The sequence below is a fragment of the Tachypleus tridentatus genome, chromosome 1, assembly GCF_004210375.1.
Source record: "Tachypleus tridentatus isolate NWPU-2018 chromosome 1, ASM421037v1, whole genome shotgun sequence".
NCBI classification, from domain to species: domain Eukaryota; kingdom Metazoa; phylum Arthropoda; class Merostomata; order Xiphosura; family Limulidae; genus Tachypleus; species Tachypleus tridentatus.
The window spans coordinates 152,158,928-152,176,294 of record NC_134825.1 but is presented as its reverse complement, the minus strand read 5'-3'; the positions used below and the strand labels follow the sequence as shown (position 1 = coordinate 152,176,294).

The following is a 17,367-nucleotide window of genomic DNA, read 5'->3' as shown; positions in this document are numbered from 1 at the left end:
ATAGCAATGACTGGAAATGTTAATTATGAGTGTTTGATTATTTTTATAATAATTAATTTAAACAATTTTAATTAATCTATCATTTTACATGAAACTAATTAATGTAATCAAAGCTCACAGGTAATTAGTTATATTGTGTTAATTACCCAGCTCTGTTAGTGCACAGTAACTGTTGTTGATATAAATCATTTGTTTTTACAGCTGTTCACAAACAGTAAACAGTGTAACATAACAAGCACTCAAAGAAAAAAAAGTTATAATTATACCTATGCATTGTAATTCAATACAAGCAAAATTTTGATTAAGTTTTTTGTAAAGTATCTAACCTTCATTAGCAATATTTAAAACTGTTTAACAACAAACAATTTTTGGATATTTTCTAAAAAAGTAACATCACTGGCACTAAACCTATATGTTCTACATACTGTTCAGTCAAACCTGTTTGTAATGGCATACAATATGATGAATAGAAAACCTTTACTTAGTATGCACACATTTTAAATGTACAGCTACCTACTACAGACATCTTTAGTGGTATTTATTTTTAAGAAAAATCAAACAATGACCAGCATTTTCAATAAAGCAAATCAAAAGGTTAAACAGGTATTGTAAATCAATATTTGATTTTTAAGATTGATATAACAGATTACTAATAGCACATATTACTGTATCTGTTAGTTTGGACAGATGTTTCATAAACAATATCTTCAGGTAATACCTACCATGTGGGGAGTACACTCTAAGATTAATGGGAATTGGAGATATTCCTTTGTTACTTCCAGTAAGTCTATCAGTTTCATCTTCAATTTCTTTCCTAATGTCATCAAAATCTGTGAATTTCTTTCCTCGAGCATGAAGAAATTCCCCATATTCTGTAAAAGGAAAGAAAACTTGTAAACATGTTCCAAACTAGCTTCTGTAGTTCAAAGAGATTTCTAATCTCATTTGTGTCTCATACGTTAACAGTTTCTTAGAGTCTAATGTTGACAAGATTATCAGTTAATTTATACATAACATACAAAAATCCCATACAAGTAAACTAATAATAAATCATCTTGTACATATAATATATCATTATACCAAAAAGGCAATTCTACACTTTTTTGAACACCATCAGACTCATATAATCTTTAGTTATATGATGCATAAACTGTTGTTTTCCAAGAACAACAGCTGCTGTCTGACTAAGTCTTTTGCTTCAGTATAACATACAAGTGGTGAATGAAGTATCAAAATGGTCCAAAATATCACATTCATAGCTATTAATTACTTAAGTTTACTTGATAATCATAGAAATTCTTCATAGTTTAACTCATTAACCATAATGTTTTTTGTTTTTTTTTAACATATCAAAGACATTCTAATACACAAACTTATATTGAAAAACATTACTTCTAATGTGTTAATACATAGACGGTTCTATAACAAAAAGTTAAATATTGATTAGAATTGCTTAGTTTTAAATCATTATTGTATACACATTATCAAAATTGTGTTTCTTTTTCATTTTACTGCATCTTTTACTTTACTGAATTATATCTTTTTTCAATTAATACTGACACGTTCTGCAATAGGAATAATAAATAATTATTTTGTATTTGTTTATTTTGTTCATTGTAAACCACTTTTTTACTTACTCATCATGCCTTAAATTTGAAAACAGTTAAAGGTTCCAACAAAACTTGTAACTGGCAATTCATATTATTTTCAAACATTCAAGTATACACTTAAATATTACACTTCAGAATACTGAGCATTCTTTTCAAAAAGAAACAATACCAAAGCTCTAAACTTTATAAGGGTGGATATTTACTGCAGCTTTTTTGTTTAGTTACAGTAAATAATAATTTAATTATGACACTGTAATTTGTTTTAACTGTTTTAATTTAATGAAAGTATCACTGTTTGATTGATCTCTTAAGTTGTTGTAACAATGTTTATAAACTTAAAAAGCTTAGGTACATTTTTTTTTCTGTTATTTATAAAAATGGTATTTTACTGCTTAGAAAAAGTCTCTCCTCCTTTTATTACAACAGCTGGTTGAGAAGTCATTAACCATGCAAGAGATATTATTGTGACATGTTTAGATATCAACAGTGCATGTTTCAAACAGATGTAAAGGCCAGACTTAGAAAGGTCATGCTGACACAACTTTTGCATCACCTTGAGTGTATGTTTATAAAACCTTTCATTGATGTATCTAGGAAATTAAGAAGGGAGGGGGGAGGTCTAGAGGCCACTATATAATCAATATGTATTTTTTACCATCATTTCTAATATAATTGGAATCAAAACATTCATGAGCAATTTGAACAGGAATTTTAAATTCTAATAAAAGGGGAGGGCTACACACTATATTGTGATTCCAGACTGCCATTTCTGCTATGTGATAACATCCTAGAAAACACTAGTTAATACCAATGTGTGTATAATGTATATTGTGAATTAACACTTGTTCCTATTGGTGCAAAACTGTGCATACTACTAAATGTGGATAATATCCTTTCCAAAATCAATGTTTTCAATAGTGTAATACCTTTTCCAATAACCCAATGTAAATTAATTCTTACATATATTTGAAGAAACAAGCTACCAAAATCAAACTCCTTTTTTTTTTAAACATGAAAGTACTACTATTAAATTTAACACAATTTACTACAAGTTACTTTTAGTGGTTCAGCAGCAAGTCTGAATGCTGATGAAAATACCTATGGTAGGCCCAGCACATATTACCCATTATGTAGCTTCAGCTTTACTACAAACACAAAAATAAGCTAAAATGCTGATTAAATCTTAAATAACAAACATTTGACTGATGATGGCAGAGATTAATTATAGTGATAGAAATAGACTAAAATGAAATTAAACCAATCTACACTGTAGATTACACTGTTGGAAAAAAAATCATATTAATGTGTCAAATGAAATACTACTAGCACTTTCTCAGAAGAGTTCCATAAGTGGTTAAACAACTAGTGGTGATAATTACAAATGAAATTTCATGAACATTGAATGTTACAGACTATTTTTCAGAAACTAACTGCAAAACTAAGCCAACTTGATCATATTAGAAAAAACATTTCCATTGAAAATTAGTATGATGACATTTTCATTAAAGTATTATAAATTGTTTGATAAATCACCTCTATAAATATATACTGTACAAGTTCCATCTTTAATTCACATACACTGTTAATAGTGCAGTGACTATTAATATAGTATATAATACTGAACAAACTGTTTTCAGTGTGAATAATGTCAACATTTTCCTTACTTGAAAATGCATTACAGATAGATATTTATCTCTTTGTATCACAAAGTGATATTATCTTGTGTGCACTGTTATCTGGTGCTATTCTTTTTCAAATGTAAAATGCACTGATAAAATATATATGACACCACCAAAACAGTCTTGTACGTAATCCTATCTCAACTAAGGGCATTGAGCAGGATCAGATGGGGTTACCATTTTGTGATGCAGAAATGTAATATTTCTGAATAAATATATAAAATGTAGAATACACATTTATTTCAATTGTCTAATCTTCTAGGTTACAGTTTTGTTTTTTTGTAATATAAATGAGAAAAAGAAATTGTTTATAAGATATTCTGAAGACAACACAAAAAGGTGATGCAAGTTTAAGATTTGGAAAAGACAAACTAGGTTTAGGTTAAAACAGTTTTGTTTTGTTTTTTAACATGGTGATTTGGCTTTTGGAATGATCTGTTTTTGACAGTAGAGGAAGCCAACACTTTACAAATTTTAAAAGAAGCAATGTTTTCCTAGAAAATAATGGGCAAACTTCAGATTTTACTTTTCTCAAAAGTGGATGAGCAAGGATAGCCTTGAAGGATAGCCTAAGTTTTATGAAATATTCTGAAAGTATTAATGACAAACTTTAAAAACATTTACAACTTAATTTTCCCTAAGAAGCAGCACACTCATAATGAATACTTATAAACACATGCTAATGTCCTAGCCCAACAAGCAACATTAATTTTATTTTTCATCATAATGGTATAATAGTGTACATCTCATTTAGTTGATTGATTGATTTAGTGTTTTATGGCATAAAGCAGCTAGGCTATCTGAGCCAAACATCCAGTAAAAAGGTAAAAATAAATTAAATGTAGTAAAATACATAAAAGGAAATGAAGGTAAAACAAAACATCATTGAAAAACAGAAAAAGCATAAAACCAATGTTGACACCTAGTCTACAACATTAAGAGAGAAAGCAGAGTAAGAGAAGCTGTAAAGGACTTTCTCTAGCAAAATGGTAATGATCATAACCTGCCAGGAAGACTAACAGGTAAGTACAAGAACCACCATCAGTCACTTGAAGTTGGTCTTTCCAGTCCTAGTTCTGGGTTATGTGTCATTATGGCCAGTACCAAAAGGTAAAGTAAGAAAAGTGTTAAAAGACATGCAGCAAAATTGTAATAACAACTCGCCAGAACGACTAACGTGTAGTTCAAACAGCAGCGTTAGTCACCTGAAGTTGGCCTTTCCAGTCCTGGTGTCGAGTTATTTAATGTTCTGGCCATTTTCCAATGTCAAATTGAACTAGAGAGATTGAGACTCTGAAAATGGAACCACAATTAAAGAGGTGTAATGAATAAATATCAAACACTTAAATGAGATTAAAAAGGTTAATGGCCATTAAAAAACTAAAAACTTGATCAAGGTGGATAGTGTCACCATCACCAATAACACTGTCCAATGTTACAGACAAACCCTGGAACAGAACATGTTTAAAATAGTGCCGTCGTTGAGAGTTGTAATGATGGCAAGAAAGTAAAATGTGGCTTACAGTGATTTGAGTGTTACACAAACTACACACTAGTGCAACAGTTCCAGATAAAAGAAAACGATGAGTTAAAAAACTGTGACCAATGCGTAGCCTAGTGAGAACAACTTCCTCCTTCCAAACCTTATGGAAGCTAGATGACCAGAGCCCAATATAGGGTTTTATTTGAAAAAGCTTGTTGTCACATTGCTCACTCCAAGTGGACTGCCAGCTGGCACGGAGCCGAGCCTTGAAGACAACACCATAGTCCAGGTACGGAATAGGCATAGGAGTGATGGTGCTGAAGCAGACATATTTAACTGCCATGTCTGCAAGCTCATTCCCACAAATACCAACATGGCCTGGTATCCAGAAAAACTGGATTGAAGTAGCTGCTAATGAGAAATGGGCCAGTCGGTTTCGAATATCAGCGAGAATAGGATGTGAGCTAACGTGTAGCGATTCCAAGGCAAGTATAGAACTAAGCGAATCAGTATAAATAGTGCAGTTGGAGTACTGCTCAGCTGCAATATGATCCAGGGCAAGAGATATGGCATACAGTTCAGCAGTGAACACAGAAGCTGTAGAGGGGATTCTGCGCGCAACTATGGAACCGCAACAAACCATGGCACAGCCCACAGAATTACCTGATTTGGAACCATTTGTATAAATTGGAATGGAATGATTGTTCGAAATATGTTCAGTAAATAAAAGATGGTAGTTCCAATGGGGAGATCTGCCTTTTTCAGATGACTTAAAGAAAGGTCACATTTAGGGGCTGTAATAAGCCATAGGGGGATGGGCTGGCCAGTGGATTCTGCAATGTTATCCAAGGACAGACGCAATTTATCCAATTGCACCTGGATGCGAAGGCCCAAAGGAGCAATGGCAGATCATCTGTTCTGAAAAAATATGGCCCACTGAAGACAGAAAACACATCCCCAGGTGGGATGCTTTGGTAAGAAATGAAGTTTCAAAGAATATAGTAAAGACAGTTGCAAATGGCAAAGGTGCAGAGAAGGTTCATGAGATTCTACATATAAGATGTGAACTGGGGAGGTGCAGAAAGCCCCAGTGCAGAGTCGAAGTCCTTGATGATGAATGAGGTCCAGCATCTTTAAGGCCGAGAGTCTGGCAGAGCCATAGACCATTGATCCATAGTCGAGTTTCGATCAAATAAAAGCACGATACATCTTTAACATAGAACATCGATCCGCTCCCCAACTGACGGTAGAGAGGACATGGAGGATGTTCAGTGCTCTTGTGCATTTGACCCGTAGCTGCTTTAAGTGTGGTATAAAGGTCAGCTTACAGTCAAAGATAAGCCCCAAGAACTTGGTCTCAGGAACCACTGGCAGCGAAACTTCACTGATAAGGAATTCAGGATCAGGATGAATACCCTGTTGGCAGCAAAAGTGCATGCAAACAGTTTGAAAGGGAGAAAAATTAAAGCCGTTCACTGTAGTCCACTTCAGTACACTACAGTTTGTTGTTGCCACTCAATATATCTCTGTCTAGTGGATTATTGTCAACCCTCCATGAAAAATGGGAAAATAGTGAAGGAGAGCAAACTGAGAGATCAATAGCAGTAAAGGACTGACTAGGTGCATGAAAATCACTGGAAGAACCAGTATTGAAAAGAGAAAGGTTGTGATCAGAGAGCATACGCTCTACAGAGCGACCCCTCCCATCAATAAAGTCCCCCAGGATTAGAAAGGGAGACAACTGTTCAACGAGAGAATCAAGATCTGACTGATCATATGTCTCTCCAGGGAACAGGTAGAGAGAACAAACAGTAATGGTATGACCCAAGGAAACATGGATGGCTTCAAAGGGTGTGTTGAGTGACAAAGAAAGGGTGGGCACATGCTGATCAACCAATAGTGCCACCCCTCCATGTACTCGTCCATCACACAGCCTGTCATTTCTGTACAGAGAAAACTGATACAGGTTCTAGAAATGTTTCTTGTAAGAAAAGACATACAGGATGGTAGGAAGCAATCAGTGTTTTGATATCATCTAGATTAGAACGTAAACCTTGACAGTTCCATTGTATCAAGGTGGCCATTTTTATGACAGGTAGGCAAAGTGGCTGGAGGACCCTTCTGTTTATGACCACGTCTTTTTTACTTCCTGTCCTTATTCGGAGGAGGTCTATCGACCTCCATGGATCCTGCCCTGGGTCTATTGGGTTGGTCTTTGTTGTTGGAAGGGGATTCCAGTGACTGAGGAAGCAAACGAATGATTGTTTTGCATTGTGGGGTGGGAGAAAAAGATGTATCAGAAGAAATGCCTGTATCTGAAACTGAAGGATGTGGATCTTGAGGTTTGTTGGAATATATGGGAGGAACAGAGATGGGTGTAGAAATTGATTCATTAACCATTTTAACCATGAAGGTCAAAAGGCTTTTCATTTGTCTTGGAGGCACAGAGAGATCTGTCTGCACCCCACTGTAGATGTGGAACAATGTTCAGCAGTATATGTCCAAGATGGAGTGGCAGATAGCAATTTCTGAGCCTCAGGATAACTAATGTTATGAGTCGTTTTCAAACGTTGCACCTCTTTTTCCTCCAACCATTTTGGGCAAGAACAAAAGTAGAAAGAGTGGGAACCATTGCAGTTGACACAATGTGGGTCCGTGTGACACTCATAGGCATCATGGTCCTTGCCACAACAACGAGCACATGTCAGGGAACCACGACAGGACGTCTTTGAGTGGCCGAACCTCTGACATTGGAAACATTGGAGAGGGTTTGGAATGTATGGCCGTACCCTGCAAATTAGATAACCTGCCTTGATGGTGGCAGGTGCACGTAGTGATGTAAATGCCAAAATGAGGATATTTGTGGGCAGTGTAACTCCATCTTTGCGAGTGGAGATGCACCTCACTACAGAAACTCCGAGTGGAGAAACCAGCGAGAATCTTTGACTCTGGGACGTTCTTCAAATCCCTCTCAACAATAACTCCTCGTGATGAATTCAAGAGGAGTTCACTGTGTTGGGATGTGGATGTTTCAACCAATATGTCTCCAGATCAAAGCTTCTTTACTGACTTTGGAGAGCCGGCAAGTCCCTCTAGTTCCTTCTGAATAAAAAAGGGGGACATTAGCCCTAAAAGGTTTTTCTGAAAGAGAATGTAATATAAGAAAATGGGGCAATGCCAGGGTTTTGTGAGCACTAACACAATGTCTCCCAAACACCAACATCAGACACAATGTCCACAACACCCATTGAGAACTTCCAACACTGGTACTTGGTTGACTTTAGCCCAAGTGGACCAGCCGACTGACCCAAGGGGGGCCACCCGTCTACAGGAATTCTAGGCCAAAGTGGTGTGTTAGGGTTGTACCCCTCAACCACCAGGATCCTCTCCTCCCCTTCACAGGTCACCATGCATGGCAAACATGTGGGTGGGTGTTTAGATCCCAGAGGAGGTAAACTGAAAGAACAGAACCTTCCCTGGGAGGTCCCCACACCACATACAGGAATCCACACCGAGAGGGGTCTCATTTGGAATACAGATCCACTCAGTGCTGCCATAAATTTTCAGAAATGTAATTGTACTGACCAACTTCTTCAGCATTTTATCTAACTTGCACTTCTAGGTATCCTGAAAATCTTGGCCATAACCAGAGCTCTTAAAATTTATGGTGATCAGATTTCAAGAAGTACAATTAAGTCATCTGGAAGGGCAGAAACTGAAATGACAGTCAAAACTGTAAAAATGAGAAAGATTAAGGTGATGTCTAAAAACTCAAAAGATTTTATGGTGATCAGAAGTCAATAAGATGGAAAATATTTGACAAGATTAAAACACAAACATTTGCAGAAAACAACTTGCCATCCTATCTTGATATCAGTTCAAGTGATAATGCCTTTACAAGCAATAAGATAGTTAACAATTAAATCTTTAAAATTTCAGACACTTATTAATTTATCCAAATTTGATAAAGATCAGATTTACACATAAGAAGTGCTTTATAAAATTTCTAGCTTGTGCCCCTTCCTGACCCCAAATAACCTTTGACTTTAGAACTGTATACAACTTTTATGCACCTCTATCAACTTATTACTTTGTCTAACTTTGAGAAGGAGAAATTTAAAAGGTCTAATTTCTACCAAAAGAACTCAACCCCAACATCTCAATTACTTGTTCAAAATTTACAAAAATCAGTAACAAGATCTCCAAACAGCAACCATTTGAAAATCTTGAGAGACAGACAGACATAGATAGATAGAAACACAAAATTGAAAGTCAACTGTCTATTTCTAAACAATACTACTACTAATCTAGATCAGTGACAAACAATAAACTAGGCTTACACTACAGTGTAGCATGTGGTCAGAACTAATAAATCACACAATGCACTGCACAACTCACTACTTGTGATTCAGTAATGTTAACCCTATCTGGCTAATATAGTCAGCCTAAGCCTTTCATGGGTTTTCACATAAAATATATCAAATCAAATTATTGAAATATCCTATTTTCCCTTCATTTTCTAAATAAGAGGGAATCCTCTATAGCTGTAGCATTTTCAATTCCTTTAGGCAAGAATAGATAAAATTAATATGAGGCCTTTTTTTTTCCCCCTTTTGTTGTTAGTTATATATTTGTACACCAGCAATACCAAGTGTGGAGTGTTGTACACCTAATTTGATTTCATCACTCATCAAGACCTTTATCAGGCTATCTTTAAGGCACCATGGTTATTTGAGACTATTTATTTACCTTCCATAATTTAACAGCACAAGTAGTTTTCCTGATTTTTAACAAAACACTAATGACTATTTAAATCACTGAAAGTAAATATAAACATCTTTTAAACCTATATATTCATATTATTAGAAAAATAACTATCATTTTGCATAAATGGAGACTAATAGATGATATGCTCAATGTTTGTGCAACTATGTATCTGTACAACGTATGTCTGACATGTCAGTTATTATCTACAACTATACAAGTGCATCCCTACTACAAACTTTTATGTGTCATGTTATTTCAAAGACCAAAAAGTGATGTACTTCTGATTTCATCTATTTTCATAAACTGGTACTAGTTCTTTTGATGCTCTTAAACTTGGGTGTATGGATAATAAAAACAAAAGATTCTATATAGCAGTTACAGTATATGGTATTTTTTAAAAACATGATTCATCTACACTAATACCTCCATTTAAACCTAAAGTCCTCATTTTTATAATTAAATCAAACTTTCTTTTAATAGAATGATACAATCTGAAAAAAATAACACAACATATACAACTTAATGAGCCATACTTACCAACATTGGCATTTACTAGTTGTAGAATGAGAGGCCTTCTTGTCACAATACCTGAGCCTCGAGGCAGAAAATCTCTGCAGTTAGAGAGAATTAAAGAGAAGTTAGTGAATTCTCATAAAAATTTATAAAACAAAATATTACAAGAAAAAAAGCTATATTGTAAATGTAACACACTTCAAGAGTGTCTTGCAACACTGACCTAGAGGCCATCTGAAACTAATGAAAATACATAAATTGCTTGCAAGTTACATGGACACTAATGTAAGTCATATAACTTTAAATAAAAAAAATATCATCAACACTGTAATTAGTCCCATTAACTGTCAAAGAATGATTCCCAAGATGGAAACTTATCTTATGATAACAGATGAAGATCTAACTTGTTTTCACACTAGGCAAGAAAAATGAGATAATTTTATTGAAATTTACAATATTATCTAGAGATCAGTAAAATGAGAGCTTCAAATTAATTTGAGCTGGAACAACAAGACAAGTCTAAGATTTTAGAAAAAGACAGGTTAAGCTCCAAGCAAGTGTTGTATTCCTCTAACAAGGTTATTTCCTAATGAAATAAACTGCCAATAGTAGTAGCAGTTGAGGCATTGTAGCCAGACAAGTCCACCCTCCTAATCAACAGTTCTCGTTTCAAAAGTACTTTTCAACCATAAACCTCCAAGAATATTGTATCATTTATCCTGACCACTTCAAATATTACAACCACAAGCAATGTTGGACAGAAACTACAGTTCTGAGCACCTATAGTTGTCCAGAATTAGTTAGAAAATTTGATTCAGAGTACATATATGAATTTCAAATTTTAAAAGGGCAAAAAAATTCTATTTCTGTAAATGTAAAATTTTTAAAGGCTAAAGAATTAGAAAATAGACTGAGCTTTAAAAAGCTTTTTAAACAATTATCTAAGCTTTAAAGAGTTCTGAAAAACAAGTTTTAAGATTTGTTTATTAGTCTTCTGTACCTCCAAACCTATATTTGCCCATATCATTACAGTTTCCTTATCTGTTCCAAATGACATTATTTTACCTAATTAAAGGCCAATGACTTTCAATTTGCCAGCCACATACACAAATAATGTGCTTTTCTATCATCAAGCTGTGAATTACATAAAAAATTATAAATGGTCCTCAATGGATTTGTATATCTAATGTAAACCACCTGTTTCTTCCCACAACAAAACCTTACTTAAGCTTGCTGTTTTAAACTAATTCATCAGAATGTTGAGTAAAGACAGTAAAAAGAAGCAATAATAATAATAATAAAACTGGTGTTAAAATAAGTAATAATGCATTATCAATCCTATTATTCTGATCTGTAAACGAATCTTATAAAACTGATAAAGATTACAATTCACCACCTTATTCTAGTTCACTCCACAAAAATTGGTGCTGATACAACTCAATTATATACTGTACTTTCTTATCCTTAGAAGTTTAATTTCACCAAGTACTTTTCTATTATTACAAATTCAGAGCAATTTTGAACTCTGTAACTGTTTCTGAGCTAAAATTGTTGTCATTTTCTTCACAACATCTAAATCCTGTAGTTCTGGTAAACTATTTAACTTTTATGGTGGCAATTCACCTTTTGTTACATAATACATTGCACCCAATAACTTTTTGTGTTCCTGGTACAATAATGTTTACATTGTCTTCATCACTGCTGACAAAGATAGAACTGACTTGCAATCTATAAAGTATCTATATAATTAGATATGTCTCGACATGTTCGATAATTCACCTTTACTTCACACATTATTTTACACATATCTTGGGTCTTGATCATCAGTAGCCACATTTGGCCATAACTTTTTAGTTTGCCACTCACCACAGTTCTTTCTCTTACTTTGTTTTCCAAAATATTACTTTTTTCAGTGATCTTAACTGCATTCACAAGAATCTTATATACAATTTTGTAAGTAAAGAATTTAAGACTTTCTTTACTTTTCAACAGAAAAAATCTAATGTATTTTTTCAGATATTTATTTATTTTTTCATCAGTCTACAGACTTGTTATTCTCTTTCTCTGTCAATGTCTTCTTGCACCAGGCAGCTAAACTTTTACACCACTTTTCTAGAAATCTTCCTTTCTCTCACTCATTTGTTTTCTATCCTTTCCTTCTCAACTCAATAGACACACAGACTATAAATTAAATAAACAACATTTCCCAAACATATTTTAAAACATAAGCCCACTGCAACAATGCAAAAAAAAAATGTGTTCTTTGCTTCATTGTCTTGCAAAAAATTATAATGACTATCCAAACCCAAAATATTACATTTATTATTACACTTGTCTTTATTGATATTCAGTTACACATGTTGTTGATTCCAAGAAATGCCTATCAAATTATTGCAAACAAACAATACAAGCAAAGAGGTTCACCGAGAACCAAATCTTATGTGTTACGTGCTTCCAGGAAATAGTTATGCAGACTAAAACTGGTTGAGGCTCCCGACACCCCTTTGATTGCTTACAACTGCATACAGTATAGGCTGAACTTAATACAAATATGGAAGGAAGCAATAAAATATCAAGAGTTTAATGCCATTGGAAGTCAAGCTATGCAATAACATTTCCTTTCACAGTGTATTAAAATGCCATGCATAATTCATATTCCTTGATGTGTGAAAAACTTAGTATGCAGCTCATCTGGAAGAGCAGTCTGTGCATTGAGCTAGTGTACTATCTGAAAAGATATTACACACAGAATAAGATAACTAAAAATTATTGAAATGCAAAACGAACATTTGAATAATTAAGAAAAAAAAACAATTAATAAAAATTAAAATATGAAACTAAATGCACTGAAAGTTCCCAAAACCTTATTTATAATTATTTATTCAATAATTATTTTCTTTTGTGTTCACATTTAAATGGTCTTAATTAAAATTAACTTGTTTATATTAAAACAAAATACTATTACACTGTATGGAAACTACACAGTATATTATGGGTAAACAAAATGCACTATTTAGAATAATAGCCAACCGACTTTAGAAGTAAACTTTATTTGTCTATAGGAGTAAACCCTGTTGTTATATGAAAGCCATCTTTATAGATTAATACAAGATAAAATATATGGAGTGGAGAAAAGTGACTATACAGTTGTTTCATACAGAACACAATTTAATTTTCAACATCTTACTCTGGAATAAATGATTCAATTGGCTTTAGTTTTCTTCCCAAAACATTACGCAGTACCAACTATGCCAGCTGTATATTACTAACTCCATAGTAACTTTTTTCCACTCTATACTTTCATTATTTTACTTTTGATAATGTGAACTTATAGATAGAAACTTATTTTGTTTATAAACTGGCCTAACAGACATACAAACTGTTTTAGATTGTTCCATTTTATTTATAAACTTCACTAATGGTTTACTTGTAATGGAGTTAGTTGTATTCAATAACCAAAATATCAACAAAACAACTACCTTACCTAGACAGCATTCATACTTAAAGTAATGCTTCTTAACTGACATTTCTACTCATGAAATAAAAATATGTAAGCAAGATTTTGAAACATATTAAGAGCATTGTTGGGTCTAGGTTGTTCTAACCTGATTTCTTACTGGTTGTAATGTTTTAAATAGGACAGCATTTCTGCACTGATAGAAGTTTTATGATTGTCAACATATTTTCTTAAAATAATTTAAGAAAATAATACCATGAGGATAAACAGCTGAAAAAGTAGAAGAAGATTAAATTTGGGTTTTTAAAACAAGATGCATTATTATCTTAAAGGTGGAAAAAAAGAAAGAAAATTGAAAATTTTATCCAAACTTGTGATGTACGTAAACAGCATTCTTGAAATATTTTGAGAAGTTTTTAAAACAGACCTATATGTGTTACCATGAAAATTAAAATAACTTACACTGGAAATATGATAAATATTCTTTAATTGCTATTTTAGAGTCATGGGAAGTTTCATGGATGAAAAAACCAAAACCAAAAAAAAAAAAAAATCACAGAGAGATACCAAAATAACAGAAGTGGGAAAAAAAAAAACATTTAGGGTTAAGAAGAAACAGTGTTATTTTTTTAATCTAAAAAGAAATTACTTTATTAAACATACAAATATTCTGCAATTTGAACCTTTTTCATATCAGTAAGAGAAAGGAGAATAACATAAAGACTAATCTCTTGGATTTAGTATTTTTTGTACTTAAACTGACAAAGGATTTTGAATATACAATGTATAACCCTCATTATCCATCTCATTGGATGGCAATATACAATCCTATATGTGATTATAATAAAGATTTCATACCCATAACATTTGAGTGTAAAGCATACTTTGTGTTTTGGATATGAGCTAGTAAAATTTAAGTATGTTTTCACCAAAAATATTTCCAGTAGATATAAGTACTGTACTGCCTCTAATAAATGCCCCTGGGTCATTGAAAACTGCAAAAAGGAGGTACACCAAACTTTAATTTGTGATTAGTTCATTTAAATGCTAATCAGTGTGTATTTGTTTTCCTTTTTTTTTTTCAAATCACAATTATAGTAATAAAAGAGGATCATATGTTGGATAGCTACTGCTGAAAAACTTAAAGTAATAAAGTGGATTGCAGTAGAGGATTATATACTGCATTACTTTTGTTACAAGGTAAGCTTTATAAAAATACCAGAGAAGGGGGATAATTAGAGAGGGAGCTTTAACTAAGGACAATATGATAATCACCCAACTCTTATTATAAATGGCAAGTCCAAATACCCGACTTATGATAAAAGTGAGTAAAATATAAAGGTGATAAAGTATTTAAATAATGTTCAAATGCTGTTAAAGGACTGAGAATCATGTTCCAATGACAAATGCCATCAATAACTCTAAGACACAACAGATTTAAAGATTTATTACAAGATGCACCCACCAACTTTTGTGCTACCTGTTTATATACCTCATATGCCTTTAAACACATATCCTGCGACTTCCAGTTCCTTGAAAATTCGCTTAGAGCTTTTCATCTTTTTTAATAATTTATATTTTTACTTACTCTGTTTTTGTTGTTTTCATTTCAGTATTTGCTTTATCAAATCTAAGAGCAAATGAGTAAAAGTAAAGTTTGGTTGTTTTGAATTTTACATAAAAGTTAATCAAGGGCTATCTTCCATAGTTGTCCTTAAATATGAAGTGAAAAATTTGAGAAATGTTAGCCCACAAATGCCACTCCCAAACTCTTGGGCTACTCTTTACCAAGAAATAGTGGGATTGGCATACATACCATAAAAATTTCAGGAAAAAGCATGTTCAAAAAGTTTCAAACCCATTACCCTAAGATTATAAGTAGGTGCCCTATTAACCAGGCCATTCCGTGTTCATACAAAAGTTAAAGAATATTGGAAAATAGGTTTAGAGATAAAAAAAAAATGGCTGAAGTATAGCATATCCAAGAAAAACAAACACACAACAACAGCTTTTACAATGCACATTTGTGAAAGCTGAATAATCTCAACTATATTACGTAAAAGGCATGGCCATTTTACACAGATATGTTACAGGTTATCGATTAATTGTACAGTATGTCTTGGTAAGACATAACTGCCCCTACACATGGGAAGACAAGCAACACACTGCCATATAGGATGTGTAACTTTCCAACTGTAGAAGTATGGTTAACCTAATTATTTCAAGTAATCTTTGAAAGGGCTTATTTTAAAGCATAATGCAAAGTGTGCATGATATTCAGCTTCTTATGCTAACTTCTTCAATTGCACTGTTTCATTATTATTAACCTCAATAGCTGCCAGTTTCTGACAGGTCTCATATGCACAAGAGTTACAGTTGCACTAGCCAGGTTCACTCAAACTTTGAGATAAGCAACTACCACAACTTGTACAGTTTTTCAAGCAAAAGCATTCATGAGCCATTGGGTGTGTTAAACTTATTGTTTGATTAAAACCATCGAGTACAAATTAACAGCGATCAGAAAAACCTGATCCTTGGCATAAAATGTAACTAGTAGTGTGTTCTGCCCATTAAAGTTTACATCACAGATTATTATGTTATTACTAATCTTCAATATAAGAAAAACAATAAAAAGGTTGAATAATATCCTCAGCAGATACTCTAAACATGGCAGCTTATTGGTATTATAATTCAAGATAAATTATTCACACAACACATTTATCAAAGTTAAATATGAAAATTAAAACCCCACTAAAACGCATCATATGCAAATGACAAATACAAAAAATTAAGAAACCTTAACTTCCCCAAATTCTAGTTAAAACTGTTACTAATGGCAATGAAACTCTTACTCTGAATATGACTGTAAAGCATCTCACCTTCCAACAAAATTTTCAAGTACACTGCTTTTTCCTGCGCTTTGACCACCCACGACTGCAATTTGAGGTAAATCGAGTGACAAATTAACACCTAACTGTGTAAAAGAATCTTGAAGTTTGTTAATCAGTGGAATCAAATTTTCCATTCCCTCGTTCCCTGCCATATTGTTTTACAACTATTTCGCTTTACACAAGATATATATCGTCATGCATTTATATCCGCACTTCAATAATTATAGTTAGGCTTAATGAGCTTTACGTAAACTTGATGTGACACCCTCTTCTTTTTTTATCATAACATACATTAACTAAGCTCATGTGCGCATGAGTGATTTGCTTCCGTAGTCATATGATTGGTGGAATAATACCGATATGTTAAAACGACAAACATTTACTGTTCGTGATAAAGTAGCAAACTCCAACTTGATCATTGTTTCACCTGAATATCTGTCTTTAAACATGTATATATATTGCAGTATTAACACATAATAACGTTTTGTAAAACAAACGACAACCAAAAAACATGTTTTATGCCTGATCAATTGTTAAGAAAAGAAATATTAATCATCTGCAACTTTTACAAAGTATTCTAAAAAACAACTACCCTATACAAATAAATGTATATCTTTAATAAGATTATTCATTATCCCAAGCAGTTTCAAAATATAGAATAAAAAATTCGTAAACAACTTGTTTAATTTTTATAAAAATTAAAAAGCAACAGGAAGATTGTATCTGAATATTATTATGCAATAGCATTTCGTTTAGTTATTCTAGATGTGTGGAATAATTTCCAAAAGAAAACTTCGGAATATAAAGATAAGCCAGAAGTAACAAAAGTAAACCATTTTATCATAACAGTTCAATTATATTTTAACATAACAGGATCTGCGCGTGCCCTAATATTTAGTATATTGGATTAAGATTTGAGGATCTCAAATTTGAAAAAAAGGTGCTAGCAAATACGCTCGCACTTTAA

The 17,367-nt window shown here is 33.0% G+C and overlaps 1 protein-coding gene across 2 annotated transcripts in view; it reads right to left on the bottom strand.

Annotated features, from left to right (window-relative positions):
• Nucleotides 1-16,715, bottom strand: part of LOC143227393 (dynamin-1-like) — a 79,480-nt gene extending 62,765 nt beyond the window's left edge. The window contains exons 1-3 of one of the 2 annotated variants that reach the window (XM_076458848.1): nucleotides 16,389-16,715; nucleotides 10,077-10,150; nucleotides 723-872 (exon numbers count right to left, since the gene is read on the bottom strand). In XM_076458848.1, coding sequence (XP_076314963.1) covers nucleotides 723-872; nucleotides 10,077-10,150; nucleotides 16,389-16,552 — 388 coding nt within the window. In that variant the 5' untranslated portion in view covers nucleotides 16,553-16,715. Of the gene's footprint in view, nucleotides 1-722; nucleotides 873-10,076; nucleotides 10,151-16,361 lie in introns of both variants that reach the window. The other variant, XM_076458856.1, reaches the window with a different exon arrangement.
• Nucleotides 16,716-17,367: the final 652 nt, after the last annotated feature.